General features: G+C 38.9%; 2 protein-coding genes across 3 annotated transcripts; both read left to right on the top strand.

Annotated features, from left to right (window-relative positions):
• Positions 1–2,301: 2,301 nt before the first annotated feature.
• Positions 2,302–5,921, top strand: LOC146569279 (cytochrome P450 2B4-like). Its single transcript, XM_085281355.1, has 7 exons — positions 2,302–2,313; positions 4,022–4,184; positions 4,535–4,687; positions 4,797–4,957; positions 5,274–5,342; positions 5,451–5,555; positions 5,718–5,921. Exons 1-7 carry the CDS (start codon positions 2,302–2,304, stop codon positions 5,919–5,921), a joined length of 867 nt encoding a protein of 288 aa, XP_085137481.1.
• A 1,758-nt stretch (positions 5,922–7,679) lies between these two features.
• LOC146569278 (cytochrome P450 2J5-like) lies at positions 7,680–16,036 on the top strand. 2 transcript variants are annotated; one of them, XM_085281442.1, is made up of 11 exons: positions 7,680–7,852; positions 8,591–8,753; positions 9,503–9,655; positions 9,753–9,913; positions 10,149–10,217; positions 10,295–10,399; positions 10,614–10,752; positions 11,289–11,374; positions 13,378–13,479; positions 13,575–13,716; positions 14,081–16,036. In XM_085281442.1, the coding sequence occupies exons 1-11, from the start codon at positions 7,685–7,687 to the stop codon at positions 14,266–14,268; spliced, it is 1,476 nt and encodes a 491-aa protein (XP_085137568.1). In that variant the 5' UTR covers positions 7,680–7,684; the 3' UTR covers positions 14,269–16,036. The 2 variants fall into 2 exon arrangements, with proteins under 2 accessions (XP_085137568.1, XP_085137569.1); XM_085281443.1 differs by lacking the exon at positions 8,591–8,753 and having other exon boundaries at positions 7,726–7,852.
• Positions 16,037–16,543: the final 507 nt, after the last annotated feature.

Below are 16,543 nucleotides of genomic sequence, written 5' to 3'. Positions count from 1 at the left end.
CTCTGGACGGTTCCTCCTCCGCCTGATTTTCTGTATCGGTCTCTGTTGAGAAATAAAAACAGAAGAGAGAAAAGTTTTAAGAAAACAATCTCCTCCTTCCTATTTTTGAGAATGAAAAAAACTTTTATTTACCTCGCTCCTCCGTCCGATTGTCTGTAGCGGGGGTTTGAATAGGTATATCCACAATCTCGGCTGTCGAGAAATAAAACAAACTTTTAAAAATCCGCTCCAAGTCGGGAGGGGCGGTATAGCACACTCGGATTACTCCGTCACATCCTGTTATTCAACAAAATGACGGATAATGCAACATATTGTTTACCTTCGGATTTAAAAGCTATTTTCCTGCTGTTCTCCTGGTATGCGGAGACGAAAATAACATCGTCTTCTTCTTTTCGCTGCGGCGGCGGGGTCTGTATATTCTCGATTACCGCTGTCGAGAAATAAAACAAACTTTTAAAAATCCGCTCCGGGTCGGGGGGGGGGGGGGGCGGTATAGCACACTCGGATTACTCCGTCACATCCTGTTATTCAACAAAATGGCGGATAATGCAACATATTGTTTACCTTCGGATTTAAAACTTTTTTCTCCGCAGTTCTCCTGGTTTGCGGAGACGAAAATATCGTCGTTTTCTCGCCGCGGTCTTTCGCCGATCGGCAGCGGAGGTTCTGCGGGGAGGATGGCATCTAAATCGCCTCGGAAAACGGCCGGATTTATGCTGGTATTCACCGCACTATCAATAGCGTCTGTAAGTAAGTAACAGAGTTTCATTGAAAAAAGTCTATCTAAACTTATTTAAAAAATGATATATACTTATTTAATCGCACCGTAGTCCACTTGCGTGAAATCATTGATGTAGAAATCTAAAAGAAAGTAATCAAATTATTGACATCTCTGTTGATATATAATTTAAAGTCGTAAAGAAAAAAAGGCTTACCGGGGTGAGGTACGAACAGTTCTGGCGAGATGGCCCTGGCGCTCTGATCGGCGGCGTTGTTTGAACGGAATGCTGACATAATATTCACGGATTCTTCCTCGCAATTGGTAGAACTGTCACAGTAGGGGCTGAGCAGATATCGGCTCTTTTGACTCCCCTCCCGTTTCTTCTCTCATTTTATCCTCGTCTAGCGAGGCATCTGTTTTTTCGCATCTTTCTCCTGACAATATTGTCAGTTAGAGAGGGTTTTTTTTTTTCTCATCCTTCGGGTCTGTGTGTGTGTGTGTGTGTGTGTGTGTGTGTGTGTGTGTGTGCAGTCGGGAGAGTCGGGGTATCCAATTTCCTTTTTTTGAATGCCTTCTTGTGAACGCTGTCTGTTTTCCACATTCTGCAACGGTAAAATACGACTTAGAGGTATTTGTTTTACCTTATGGGCAACAGTTGTTCTTGCTCGCCTCCTGTTGACAAAACTCGCCTCATGGTTGACTCTGAGAAAAAACCTCTTTCCCACAGAGGGGAATAAACTTATTCGAATATGAGCTTTTTTCCACTAAGGCTTATTTTATGGGGAGATGTACGAAATTATTTACCGGGTTACAAGCAATGATAATATCGGCTGTTGACTCCTCATTTTCATTTTCTGTCTATTGAGAAAACCCATTGTAAAAGTATTGAAAAAAAAAAAAAAACTCTACCAAGGAGCAGGCTGCGCAAAAGCTACCTCATATAGATGTTTTAATAATAATAATAATTTTTTGGAGGACGCGTTATAGGTTATAAGCATTGAGAAAAAACTGATATCTGCTGTCTCATTCCTCCTTGACCCGCGGTGTGTGTGTGTGTGTGTGTGTGTGTGTGAAACAAGAGCTCCTGTCACGGCTATTATGGTTTGTTTTTCAGTCTCTTGTAAAAAGGACTCTCAAAGGGAAAAGTAGTATTCACTAAGGGATATTTATTCATACACATACGGGGTAGGCAGCCTGTAGGTTACAAGCGGATAGAAAGTTCTTCTTTTCATCACAAGCTATGGTGTATCTTAAAGGTTTTTTTTACTGCGTCTGTATTATAGGAAAATAAAATACTATTGAAAGAAACGGTTCTCTACAGGAAGTCACTCTTTTTTCCCATTACAAATGCCGGTGCAGCTTAAGAAAGTAAAATTACATCCGCTATTGTAAAAAAAAAGAAATACAGAGAAAATTGTCATAATATCGAAACAGAATTCAAACTATGAGTTTGCGGAAAACTAACTGCCGCTCTGTCTCTCTATACATCATAGAATCATCTGCTGCATCACCGCTGTGCTTCAGGAACCCTCTCTGATCTCCCCCCAGCAACCATACCCCTCCCCTCATGCTTAGGGAACATGACGCATCAGGTCTGAAAATGACTAGACACTTCCGGAGTATTTCCGGTAGGGTCATAAGGTCCGGATCGAGGCCTTCCATAGTAAATATGCTGTATTTGAATATGTCATATTCAAAGCCTTCTTCGGGAGAGCAGATTTCTTCGCCGTCCAAGTACACAGGAGCGCTGCTGGGCTGCAGAAGGAAATCCATCTTGCGTCTGTGCCTTAGAAATTGTGACGGACTCCTCCTCTCTGCTTTTATGTCTGCATTAAGTGCATAGTAATTACATAAATTGCAAAAAAGTGCAATAAACTACAAAAGAAATTGAAAATCGTTTTTGCTTTTTAACATATATTTCTAGTTAGAGAAATTTAAGAGGCTTATCCCAAACAAGTTGCACAAGATAGTTTCCCACCACAGGAAATTTATTTTGATTGTCTTCATAGTTTTATTTTTGAAATACACCAATTTTTATACACTGCAGGAAAAACGAAAATAAATATTATACAACAAATTTGCAAAAAAGCAGCATGTGTATCAAAATAAACTATTTCCAGCAGTGCAATATGAGTCCTCAGCATCCCAGAAACGACACAGAAAGTCATAAAGTCAAACATAACTTTTAAAAACACCAGTATAGGCTCATGAGGCCCTGATGGTAAAAAAAAAAAAAAGCAAACTATATTTCCGCGAAAATGACGTCACTTTCGGTTTCGAAGAGGTAATGGCGGACATGCAAAAGTTCACGCTGACGTCTATTCCAATGTAGGAAGTGTTATGAACAGCTGATTGGATGGCAAAGCGTGTTTCTGGAATATTGATGTATAGCAACTTGAAATGCTCCCAAAAATGGCTCCACAGCATGTAAAAATATAATATAAGCTCTGGCGGACTTGGTTCTATGGTAGGTCTTAAAGGGTTAACAGTACTGATCTTACCTTTTTACTGTGATTGCCTAATATGTTGTTGGTATAAAACTGACTCTCTGCACAGTTGGCATTTACCCAGCCAATACAGATTGGACCTTACCTTCTTGATAAGTCAGTATTTGCCAACAGAGTTTTTCTGTATGTGTGAAGGGGGTTATAATTATAATAATAATAATAATGGATTGGATTTATATAGCGCTTTTCAAGGCACCCAAATCGCTTTACAATGCCACTATTCATTCACTCTCGCATTCACACACTGGTGCAGGCAAGCTACGGTTGTAGCCACAGCTGCCCTGGGGCAGACTGACAGAAGCGAGGCTGCCATATCGCACCATCAGCCCCTCTGGCCAACACCAGTAGGGTAAAGTGTCTTGCCCAAGGACACAACGACCAGGACAGAGAGCCCGCGGATCGAACCGGCGACCTTCAGGTTACAGAGACGCTTCCCAACCCCCTGAGCCACGGTCGCCCCATCTTTATGTTTCTTTATATAAAATAATAAAAGAGCAGTATATGCTTCAAAAAATCAATTATTTTATTGAGTATAATTTGTCAATATAGCTTTACTAATATGCCACAAGATGTGTCTAGCAGGATGCGTACACAGGGTCCTATTTTCAGGTCATAGTAGAAAAATATTAAGGACATAAATTACATTTAATTCAATTTTTTTCATAGCTGCTTTAGACCATATAAAATGTTAATTCCTCTGGTCGGTAAATATGTTTAAAGCCCCTTCAAAATGTAATATTCATCTGAGGGTGTGACGCATGGATTTCAAACATGTCATTTTGTTTCCTCCCAGCTGAGGAAGTCTTATGGAGATGTCTACAGTATTTTCATCGGTTGTAAACCAGCTGTAGTCATCAATGGTGTAAAGGCCATGAAGGAGGCTATGGTGACCAAGGCTGCTGATTTTGCTGGACGACCTCAAGGCTTGTTCATTAATGAGCTCAGTGATGGGAAAGGTAGAATTTACATCATATGTTATATGAGGTATAATGGAATAATAGTAAAATCTTCTTTATCAGAAATTCTAAGTGCGACTCAGAGTCAAATGTACGTTTTGGTGGGTATTTTGTTGCTGCTTCTCCAGTGCCCCTGTTGTGACTTTCGCGTGCATCAAAACAAGCGAAACAGACTCACAGTGGTTTATGTTTCCTACCTGGGAAAGTTGATGTTGCTGATGTTTTACTGACTTTAAACTACACTGTGAGGATCAATTGTTCACTTACGTTTTAGGCCAAGAGGTTGGAGAGCTTTGGAACAGGGAACATTTTTGAGTTCTTTCTTCTTTATGTTGCTCAACCTGTTGTAGGAGTCATTATGGCAGATTATGGCTCTAAGTGGAGGGAACAGCGTCGCTTTGCTTTGATGACTTTGAGGAACTTTGGTCTGGGAAAGAATTCAATGGGGGAGAGAATTCATGACGAGATCAAACACATCATCAGTACCCTGGAAAAGAACATTGGTATGTTCATCGATGGGTTCACACAACAGTTTTGCACAGTGCTGTTGGTTTCAGAATATTGATTTGTACTCTCGTACAGTGCTGTCTTGTTTCATTATGTCTCCTACAGGTAAAACAATGAGCCCTAAGGTTATGTTTCATAATGCAGCCTCCAACATCATCTGCCAGGTTCTGTTTGCTAGACGCTACAAGTACGATGATGAGTTAATCAAACTGTTTGTTGAAGTCTTTACCAAGGTTTCAAAGATAGTCAATGGACCGTGGGCCACGGTGAGTAAAACTGACAGCAATGCTATCGAGGCAAAGTGTTTACAGTTTCCTAACAGGTCTGTGAGACTGCCTGGAGCATGCCAACATGGCTACAGTCTTCAGCTCAGTCTAGAGCTGAAGGTGAAACGTCTTCAAGATCAAAATCCACTGTGAAATCACTGCTATGCTCTTATTGTTTAGAAGTCAGAATGGACTTTGTATCGACTTGTTGACTGTCCATCCAACATAGTTTTGCCAGTCAAATAAAAATCTTAAAAGTTATCTTCAGCAATACGTCTTCTTCCACCAATTATGTTGTTTGGTTGTTTTTCTGCAGCTGTATGACTCTTTTCCTATAATACGTAACCTGCCACTGCCCTTCCAAAAGGCCTTTAAGAAAATGGAGGTAATGTTGAAGATCATTCTTAACACACGTTTGTACAATAAAGATAGAAACATATGCATGCACACTGTCAGTGAAAAACGAAAAGTAATGAAGAATTGCATGTTTTAGATTTATAAGAATCTTTCACGTCGCATGGTGAGCGAGCACAGAGAGACCCGAGTTCCCGGAGAGCCACGAGACTTTATTGACTGCTACCTGGATGAACTGGAGAAGGTGTGTGAGCGTGAAAAGGAAAGCAATAAATAAATGGAAATTCTCAGTATTTACTCAGTATCTTGTTACACAAGTATAACACTCATACTCTTATATGTATGATAAGATACATTTTTGTCTTGCTTGAATGTTTCGTACAATTATCACTCTCTGCATTTTTAGAGAGTTGATGAAGAGTCTTCATTTTCAGAAGAAGAGCTCATTATGTACTCGCTGAATCTTCACTTCGCTGGGACTGGCACCACCTCTAACACGCTTCTTACTGGTTTTCTTTACCTGATGAACTATCCACACATACAAGGTAATACAACTCCCCCCGTACTCATTTATAATCAAGAAAAATTCAACTTGTTGGCACATTTATAGTAAAATATTACACTACACTGCCGTGTTTTATTTGCGTTATCTGTGCACTAGATATTACTTTGTGCACACCAGATGTTTTTGTACGCTGGACTAAAACAAATGATTTTGATCCAAGATTTTGCTTTTTACTGTGAACAAAAAGAGTCCCTGCTAGAGCTGTGCTTTCACAATCTTTTAGTAATATGCAACAATTCCCATGTTAGAACCTAATAAGGTATACTTAGATAGAACTTTATTAATCCCTCGGGTGGGTTCCTCTGGGAAATTCGATTTCCAAAAAAGCACAGCACCGACAGAAGTTACAGAGTTACAGAATATTATATATATATATATATATATATATATATATATATATATATATATATATATATATATATATACATACATATATATACACACACACACACACACACACACACACACACACATATATATATGAATACAGAGACAATATAAATAAAATATACGAAGGGGATAAATAGAATAAATAGGAATAAAAAATAAAAATACAAGTGAATTGCACATTTCAAGTATGGAGTCTATTGCACTGTTGACTATTTACAAAAGGTATTGCACAGTGAGGTGAAGAGGCACTACAGCTTAGTTGTTCCCCCCTCCTTTGTCCTCCTGTTTCCCCTCCCTCTCCCCTCCAGAGAGGAGTTAAACAGTCTGATGGCGTGTGGGACAAAGGAGTTTTTAAGTCTGTTAGTTCTTGTCTTTGGGAGAAGCAACCTGTCACTGAACAGACTCTTCTGGTTGTTAATGGCCGTGTGCAGAGGATGCCTGGCATTGTCCATAATGTCCATCAGTTTCTTTGATGTCCTTTTCTCTGCCACTGTCACCAGAGTGTCCAGCTTCATGCCGACCACAGAGCCAGCCCTCCTGATCAGTTTCTCCAGCCTGCATGAGTCCTTCTTTGAAGTAGCTACTTAGAAGTAGCTGGAAATGGTCTATAAGCCTGTGAAATTACATATGAATTTGTCTTGAATTTGTTTGGTTTTTTTTTCATGTTAGGGTGTCGAAAAACAATGCAGAATTACAGCAAATGAAAAGCACCCATTATTAAAAACTTGACTAATCCTATGTTTAGTTCATCATTCACTCGTGGCATTTACCACATTGCTAATTCACTTTGTTTACTCCTGCAATACTCCATCATGTCTACCCATCACACGTAATCACAGCACACAGTGCAGTGCTCTTAGGCTCCCAATGTTCGCCAATCCTTGAAAAAGGAATATGGCAAATTATTGGAGAGGTGGAGAAACCAACGAATGAATAGAAACCAAAAACTTCCTTTGGCTCTATCATATTTATGTGACGTCTTCACTCGCGTTTAATATAAAGAATCAATGTTCATAGGACAAAAGACAGAGGCAGAACAGTTGAGCTATTAGATTGTAGCATGTCAACCAGCTAGCCTCTACAGTGAACTAAGGGCTGTGGTATATTTAAGATGCTTCACACATAAATGACCACCTTAAGACTGAGACATGTTTCGTTAACTGTGGAGTGAAGGATCATAAAGAGAGATCCCCTTATCTTTGTTCTTTCATAACCTCAGCTTCTTGTTGCATATTGTTAGAGAAGACAGGTACTGATGTACAGTAGCCTATATGCACGCTAAAAGTGGTTGAGCAATGTGTGCTGTTCTTTCAAAGTTGTGACTAACCTTTCACATAGAGCAAAGGGTTAACAGCTGGCTGAGTTACGCGTATATAATCAGGTCAGCCAGCTACTGCTCTCAGTGCAGTCCAACTCATATGATCATGTTTCTTTCAGTTGTGCTGCTATGGATCTGCGTTTTCTTTATCATCCTTCAGGTCAAATCCAAGAGGCCAAAGAACTTCCCACCAGGACCCCCAGTCTTTCCCATACTGGGAACCATTTTGCAGCTGAGTTTAGAGAACCCCTTGAAGGACTTTGAGAGGGTAAGAAAAACCTTGCAATGAAATGTGTTTAAATGTCATATTCTTATCCCACTAGTGGATTTATTAATTAATATAAATTAACATCTGTGACTGGTAAATGAAATCATTTGAAATCCAAAAATCTTACACTGAAAGTGAAAATGCCACCATGAAACTAAACTACACTGGAAAAAGTAAAAATAAATAAATAAAAACTAATTAGGAAATGGAGACTATAATAACACCTGCGTCTCTAATCGGTCACACACTCATTAACATCTTTTAGAATATGAGTAAAACCCTAAATAATTGTGAAAGTTCATGCTAAACATGCACCTTTATGCAATAAACAACTTACTGGTTACCAGTACAGTTCCTTTTATGTCATGACTGTTAACTTTTGCATACATAAACTTTATATGGTACTTCCCCCGAAACACTTAGCTTAACTAATTTGGTAAATATGTTTAAGTCCTTTAGAAAGAAATGTTGATCTGAATATGTGTAAATGATTTCAGTCACTGTCATGTTACTTGTGGCACAGATCCACAAATGTAAGCATGTCCCACTGTAAATATGTGGGCTTCCTCTGTATCCCTCCATGAAATGTTCAGGATTAGTTCATTTGATGCTTTTTTCTCTCCACAGAATAACTGAAATTACTGGACAGAAATGTTTAACCGTGTTGGAGGGAAATGTCCACCTGAGTATCTGGTTCATAAATTTCAAAAACTGCCATGTCATTTTGTTCCCTCCCAGCTGAGGAAGTCTTATGGAGATGTCTACAGTATTTACATTGGCCAGAAACCAGCTGTAGTCATCAATGGGCTGAAGGCCGTAAAGGAGGCGATGGTGACTAAGGCTGCTGATTTTGCTGGACGACCCCAAGACTTCTTTATTAATGATGTCACCAAAAGGAAAGGTAGAACAGATGTTATCTATCAAAAAACATAACATCTGTTACAAAAAAAGCCAAACAAAGTCTTTCTATTTCTTTCTGGATTCTAATGTTGGAGGTTGTAGTGTGCTGTTATTTGGTGCGTTCATAAGAGAAAAGACTCATTACTTTGGAAATAATCATGGTGGCAAAACAGACACAAAACATTGCAAATAAATTAATGTAAAATAAAAAAATACATCATGCTACATTATTACTAATAACTTCCATCCATCATACAAAAAACTACAAACACATTTTTTTTAAACAGCAAATATGAATCTAAATTATAGGAAGACTCTAAGATGATCTAAGTTTTCAAACCACTTTGGTTCATGTTCTTTGAAACAAGCTGGTTAAAAAATGACTTGCTTCACATGTTCAGGCAATGAAATGTTTTTATTGCACGTGTTTGCATGTTTAACCAGAGTCTAACATTCCCAGAGCAGCTTCTATCAGTTGACCTGTTGCTTATTTTAAGATCCTCGTAGTTATCCTGGAATTGCACTACTGTTCACGCTTAAATCAATAATTGAATTTTAGCATGCATGCTAGAGATGCTAAGTCTTTTCTGACTGCAGTGAAACTCCAGTGAGATGCTGGTGTATCGAGCTGTACTGAATAAAATAAAAATAAAAGATGAAATAAGCCAGAAAGTAGAGCAATGATGACAAATTGTCAGCATTGATGATCTTTACGTCTTTCCCTTCTTTGTGTTTCTAATTTTGTCGTAGGGGTCGTTATGATAGATTACGGCTCTAGTTGGAGGGAACATCGTCGCTTTGCTCTGATGACTTTGAGGAACTTTGGTCTGGGGAAGAACTCGATGGAGGACCGGATTCATGAAGAGATAAAACATCTTGTTAGCACGCTGAAGGAGAGCGTTGGTAAGCGTTGGTCCACATAACTGAATTTTGTGGTGAGCCGTTGTTTCCATAATGTTCTTTTGTGTTGTTTTACAATGCTGTGCTGTTACATTACCAGGTAAAACCATGAGTCCTCGAGTTATGTTTCACAATGCGGCCTCCAACATCATCTGCCAGGTTCTGTTTGCTAGACGCTACGAGTATGACAACGCATTAATCAAACAGATTGTTCAGTGCTTCACTGAGAATACCAAGATGGTCAATGGACCGTGGGCTATGGTGAGTAAAAGCATGTTTCTGAGGTAACAAAGTTTCCTCAGGAATTTCGTTAAGGCGGAGATTTTACTGCAACAATTCCACCTGTAACAAAACTAACATGCAGATGTTTTTGTCACATCTAGCTTTAGCATGCTAGCGTGGTCATTTGATAAGTAGAACCAGCAAAAAAGGAAAACCAGGATTGGTCGCCTCTGATGATATTTAAGCAAATTACCCAGCTTGTCTTTCCTTTCAGCTCTATGACTCTTTCCCTATAATTCGTAACCTGCCACTGCCCTTCCAAAAGGCCTTTCAGAATGTGGAGGTAATTTTAATTTTCACTTTACCAGAAGGAAGAAGTAAAATTCTTTCAAACTGTGAATAATGTCGTTTGCTCTTTAGACTTGTAGGAATATTACAATTGATTTAATCAATGAGCACAAGAAGACCAGAGTTCCTGGAGAGCCACGAGATTTTATTGACTGCTATCTGGAGGAACTGGAGAAGGTGTGAGTGTGAAAAGAAACAGATCTGTTTTTCATATTCTGTTTTACATATGTATTAGGCATATTTAAAATCAAATTAATTTAATCCTACTTTCTAAAAGGAAATGCCTAAATACTTCACAGAAACGTTTTTGTTTTTATTTTACAGTTTTTAATTAATTTCCAGGAACAGATTAAGACATTTGTCTTACAATAATTGTTCCCCTTTTTTGTAGCGAGGCAATGACAGGTCTTCATTTTCAGAGGACCAGCTCATTATGTACTCTATAGATCTTTATATTGCTGGGACTGACACCACCTCCAACACCCTACTGACTGGTTTTCTTTACCTTATGAACTACCCGCACATCCAAGGTAAACCTGCACATGTAAATAATGCATATTATGGTTATTTGTCATTGAATTCTATGACTTGTCTGTAGCCTTCACATAACAGTCTAAATTGAAACACAGCTTATAAAAAATGTAGGCGGGGCCAAAAGGAGACCTGCTTAATCATTATGCATTTTCATCTTTCTTTTGAACCCCAAATTATTACTTACAAAATACAGTGTTATCATGTTGTGTAAGCTGTCGAGGATACTTGAGGGCACACGGGAGTTTGCCCAACTGGTCTATATGTGTTTTGTGGACTTGGAGAAGGCATTCGACCGTGTCCCTCAGGTGTCCTGTGGGGTGTCTGACCCATTGCTACGGGCCATTCGATCCTTATACAACCGTTGTAAGAGCCTGGTCCTCATAGCCGGCAATAAGTTGGGCTTCTCTGCTTGGGCTGCTGCCCCCGCGACCCGGCCCCGGATAAGTGGAAGAAGATGGATGTATGGATGGATGGATGGAAGCAGTATTGTGAAATGTGGATGTTAATGTGTGATGTTATCTCTCTTACACAGAAAAATGTCAGCAAGAGATAGATCAAGTATTGGAAGGGAAAGATCAAGCCACTTTTGAGGACAGACACAAGATGCCTTACATTCAGGTACTGTATATATGCTGCCCTCATGACACGTGACCATGTGAAGCTAGACAGCTAGCGAACAAAATAGAGGAGATCTTCCACACAAGGCTTGCTTTTCTTGCTTTTAATGAAGATCCTTTAAAACCTTATCCTCTCTCAAGGCTTCTCCTTGCTATTTCTTATTTGTAACTGAAACATACAGAAAATGAAAATAAATTGCTAGCTAATATACATCTTAATGACAAATTTACTGATTAGCCTAGCTTAACACGTGCGTTACATTAGCATCGCAGTTCACTCCAGTTAAACACATATAAAAGTTATTTCTGAACATATAAATACTCACAAAGACAAACGTTTCCCAAGGTACAAGCGTGTAGGGCACTCTTAGCGTGTACATGAACTCGTTCACTCTTTTAATACTGCCGAAGCACTTTTCACGGCATTAACGGAAAAAATACATCAAAGATAGGCAAATGATCAGAGCGCTCCCTCACTCCCATTTCCGCACATACAATACAAAGATCGCTTGTGATAACGATGTCTCACTCTGAGCAAATTTCGAACCCAGACATTTTAACTGTTTTTAGCATGAATTACTTAGAATATTTCTTAACTTTGAACTTATTTATCACTTTGCTTATGTAACTTAATCAGACTATGCACTAACTACTGACCTTTGACCAAAAGGCATAACAGTATATGTTAGAGATCTTGCTACTTACAGTTGTCCTCTATTTAGACGAGTTGCACTGGGTCTTCATAGATTGAGGGAAATCATATGATAGGATGCCAAGAGAGAAACTATGGTACTGGATGAGGAAGTCAGGAGTGGATACAAAATATATTAGAAAAGTGTAGGACATGTACGAGGACAGCAAGACAGTGATCAGTAATGTAGCAGGATTTGAAAATTGGTTCAAGTTGGGGCTGGAATCACTTCAGTATTGGACCTTTTGTTTACAATGACAGATGAGATCAGGCAGGAGTCTCTGTGAACTATAATGTTTGTAGATAACATTGTGATCTATAGTGAGAGTAGGGAACATGTGGAAAGAGCCTGCAGAGCAGACGTATGCTCTGGAGTGACTATGATGGTAAACATTACAAGTCAGTATATCAGAAGGACAGCTCACGTTGATCATTTTGGAGATGCAATGCTGAGATGGTTTGCTGTACACATGTACATCCCTCCTCTGTGAATAATTTGGACAAAGTATAGTAAAGACTGAGCTGGCAGGTAGGAAAAGAGGAAGACCATAGAGAAGGTTCATGGATATATTGAAGAAGGACATGCAGAGTGTTGGCGTGACAAAAAGAGGATGCCAGAGATAGGATGAGATGGAGACAGTAAGCACAAATTCCAGCATTTCAGCTGAATTAAATTGTTGTCAAATTGGTGTCATCCTGAATCTTTTGCTTCTTCAAAACCTTTCATGGTCTGGTTGTCTTGGCAACAGATCCAAAATCTTAAAACTACAAAATGAATTAGAAGATGCACATAAACAGCATTATTCAGGAAATCCATCCAACCATGGCAGCTCTGCTTTTACTGAAGGAATTGGTCTGACTTGATGTAGACTTGATCTACTGACCAGAAAAGAAGCATTTCATGGTAAAGGAGTATCATCATAACCTTTTCCATGCTTTGAATAGTTATTTGTAAGGAGTAGAAGGAACATTATTTATGCAAACAACATGTTTTAACGTAACGCATAAAATCTAGTAATGCTGCTGTGTGATAAAAAACACATGGAGTACTTGGACAAACTCCACTGGGTGTTGTTCTTGCAGAACACTGGTGTGTGCAGACAAAGTAGTTTTCACGTGATTGCAGGTTAATTAATAACAACAGGTAACTATTTGTTTTAATGAGGAAAATTAGACTGATATGGCTTTTTATCAGGATTTCTTACTGTGTTCAGATCAGTTCCATATTAAGTAACAGTGAAGAGAGCCCTCCCTCTGAATAGAAAAGGTCTCTGCTCAGACAAAGATAAAGCACAGATAATCTCTTCATCCAGGCTGTGATTCATGAAATACAGAGAGTTGCCAACACTGTTCCTCTCAGTGTCTTCCACTGCACCACTAAAGACACAGAGCTGATGGGTTATTCAATTCCCAAGGTAAGGGACGACTGATTAAATCATTTTTAACATTAGATACAATAAAGTCAAGAGTGTCCTTAATGGACTTGTCTTTGCATTTGTTTTCTTCTCAGGATACAGTGATCATTGAGAATCTGACCTCAGTGCTCAGCGAGGAGGGACAGTGGAAATTCCCTCATGAATTCAACCCTGAAAACTTCCTCGATGACAAAGGAGAGTTTGTTAAACCAGAGGCCTTCATGCCTTTCTCTGCAGGTACATGAGCACAAACACGCTGGCTGACACAGACAGGGCCGATTAACCTGTAAACCCTGCTTGAAATATGCAAGCCCAAAATTAATTGATTATTTTTCTATGATTACAAACTCGGTGTAAAATATCTTGGTATCATAATAAAGTTAATAGGTAGAAGCATCAGAGCAGATGTCACTGTGTCAAACATGAAGGCTTTTTTTCCTTTTTGTCTTTTATAGCATGTAAAATATGCCGTAGTTAGTAGACCAAAAACCTAAGAAAACTGTGAATCCACATATGGACATGCCCCTGTTCCCACAGTACCAGGGATGTTGGGTAAATCTGTTTGTTTTTGATAACTTTGAAGTGTCTTGTAATGCCTCAGGTCCTCGGATGTGTCTCGGAGAGGGTCTGGCTCGCATGGAGCTCTTCCTCATCATGGTGACTCTTCTGCACAAGTTTAAATTCATCTGGCCCGAGGACGCAGGAGAACCAGCCTTCACTCCAGTCTACGGCATCACCATGACTCCCAAACCTTATGACATGAAGGTTCAACTCAGAATGCCACAGTGAGCCAATGTGCTTCATAGAAGGAGAAAGAAACAATTTAGTCTTAGTCTTTAGTCAATTTAGTCTAATTTTATTTTCATTAAAATTATTGTCCTTTATTCATTCATTGTTGGTTGGTTGATGTCCTATGATTACTGAAAAAACAGTGAGACTTTGTAGAACATGTCCTATTTTATAAAATCTTCTTTCACGTTTAAGAAAAGACTTTTTAAGATTAGAAACATGTTCTGCTGGGCAGGTTTCACTGAGATGTGCATCAGCACAGCAGTTCTCAAGCTGTGGGACATGGAGCCACTGTGGGACATGAGCGTTGATGACAAGGGGAATAATGAGAAAAACTAAGTTGAATGAGAATAATTTATGCAGGATATGTATATCTGTACGTAGGGCTGCTCAATTAATCGAATTTTAATCTCGATTACGATCTGGGCTTTCAACGATCATTAAAAATGACTGAGCCGATTATTAGCCCCTCCCTCATTTATCCGCGACACCTTAAAGGCCGGTCCGTGAAAATATTGTCGGGCATAAACCGTCCGTGGCGCAAAAAAGGTTGGAGACCGCTGATTAAGAGGACCCGAGGGAAGCTCGGAAAGCTAAGCAGAAGTTATTTGGAGAGGAGAGTGACTGCCGTTGGTTGAAAAGAGGTAAAAAAAAACTTCAGTGGTGTTGCACACTATTTTATATTATTTTTTAAAGTCATTGTTCAATACATTGTTATTGTTAACCCTTTAAAGCCGGTCAGAGCAGCACGCTCCGTTTTGCGTAACTATTTTTAAATCCCTGTAGAACCTGAACCGTGTAAGCTAGCGCAATAATTTGTTTTGCATATGAAACCGGAGGAGTTGTACTTACATCTGATGCCATCAGCTTGTCCTCGGTCACGGTTTCCTTCCACATAAAGCTTTGCAAAAATTGCATAAAAAGCGCTTGCAGGAACAAAAACATAATATTCCAGAAACACGCTTTGCCGATCCGATCAGCTGTTCAGAACATTCTCCACAGTGAAACAGACGTCAGCGCGAACTGTCGCATGTCCGCCATTTCCTGGCCGAAACCGGAAGTGACGTCATTTTCGCGGAAATTGTAGTTTTTTACTTGTAGGCCTTAAAAGCCTCTACTGGTGTTTTTATAAGTCATGTTTGACTTTTCTGAATAGTTTCTGGGATGCTTGGAACTCAAATTGCACTGCTGGAAATAGTTTATTTTGATGCACCTGCTGTTTTCTTTGCAAATTTGCATCATAGGATTGTTTTTTGTTTTTCCTGCAGTATATAAAAATTGCTGTATCTCCAAAATAAAACTATGAAGACACTCAAAATAAATTTCCTGTTGTTGTAAACTATTTTTTGCAATTTTTTTGTATTTAAAGTTTTGAGGGATAAGCCTCTTAAATTTCTCCAAGTAGAAATATATGTAAAAGAACCAAAAAACTATTTTCAATTTTTTTTGTAGTTTATTGCACTTTTTTGCAATTAATGCAGTTACTATGGACTTAATGCATACATATTAGTAAAATATGGGCTATAACAGTTGTATTGATGTATAGCAACTTGAAATGCTCCCACAAATGGCACTACAACATGTAAAAAAAAAAATATAAGCTCTGGCGGACTTGGTTCTATAGTAGGTCTTAAAGGGTTAAATAAATATCGTCGAATAATCGAGATCTCAATTTCAGTGAAAATAATCGTGATTATCATTTTTGCCATAATCGAGCAGCCCTATCTGTACGATTTGTGTAGGAAAAAATAAATGAAAGATCCCCGTACGCTCTTGCTGAGTGTCATTTTTATTTGATTTTGTTTATTTTTTGCCCCAAAACATTTGTGGAGCTTTGGGGGGGCATGGCTGTGAAACGTTTAATGACTACTGCTATTATCCATGAAGCAGAGTCTCCAAAACTCATTTTTGTCTTGCTTCTGTCTGAATCACTTTCTTCCACATAAAGGACGTGTCCAGCAACATCAGGGCTACAAACAACCAGTTAAATAATGAATGCTCTTTAAAAAAACCAAACCAATGGTTACCACATCCACTGAGAAACCATCAACTTAAACTTTACAACTTTGTAGTTCACATCAACGATAGTTAGTCTGATAACAGTCAGCATGGAAGTGTCATGGTTCTCGGTCCTTTTGACCCAGCATTTTGAGTTTTTGTGTTTCTACGTCATTTTTCTTTAAATCATGGTTCATAAACTCAGGATTTTGTAATCCTGAGTTTATTCCATGTTAGTTTCTTTTACATCCAGGTCCTCCTTGTGTCTCGGTCCTCT

This window comes from Mchenga conophoros, linkage group LG7, assembly GCF_057382185.1.
Source record: "Mchenga conophoros isolate Kocher_MC1m ecotype Shallow Benthic linkage group LG7, M_conophoros_male_GT1.1, whole genome shotgun sequence".
Classification (NCBI taxonomy): domain Eukaryota; kingdom Metazoa; phylum Chordata; class Actinopteri; order Cichliformes; family Cichlidae; genus Mchenga; species Mchenga conophoros.
This window is presented reverse-complemented; position numbering and strand designations above follow the sequence as displayed.

Excerpts from the sequence above, each read along its gene's own strand:
- LOC146569279 (XM_085281355.1), top strand. Across the intron at positions 4,185-4,534 it reads TGAGCTCAGTGATGGGAAAG|GAGTCATTATGGCAGATTAT; the intron begins GTAGAATTTACA and ends AACCTGTTGTAG. Across the intron at positions 4,958-5,273 it reads TCAATGGACCGTGGGCCACG|CTGTATGACTCTTTTCCTAT; the intron begins GTGAGTAAAACT and ends GTTTTTCTGCAG.
- LOC146569278 (XM_085281442.1), top strand. The coding sequence starts at position 7,685 with ATGATCATGTTTCTTTCAGTTGTGCTGCTATGGATCTGCGTTTTCTTT. Across the intron at positions 7,853-8,590 it reads CCTTGAAGGACTTTGAGAGG|CTGAGGAAGTCTTATGGAGA; the intron begins GTAAGAAAAACC and ends GTTCCCTCCCAG. Across the intron at positions 11,375-13,377 it reads ACAAGATGCCTTACATTCAG|GCTGTGATTCATGAAATACA; the intron begins GTACTGTATATA and ends CTCTTCATCCAG.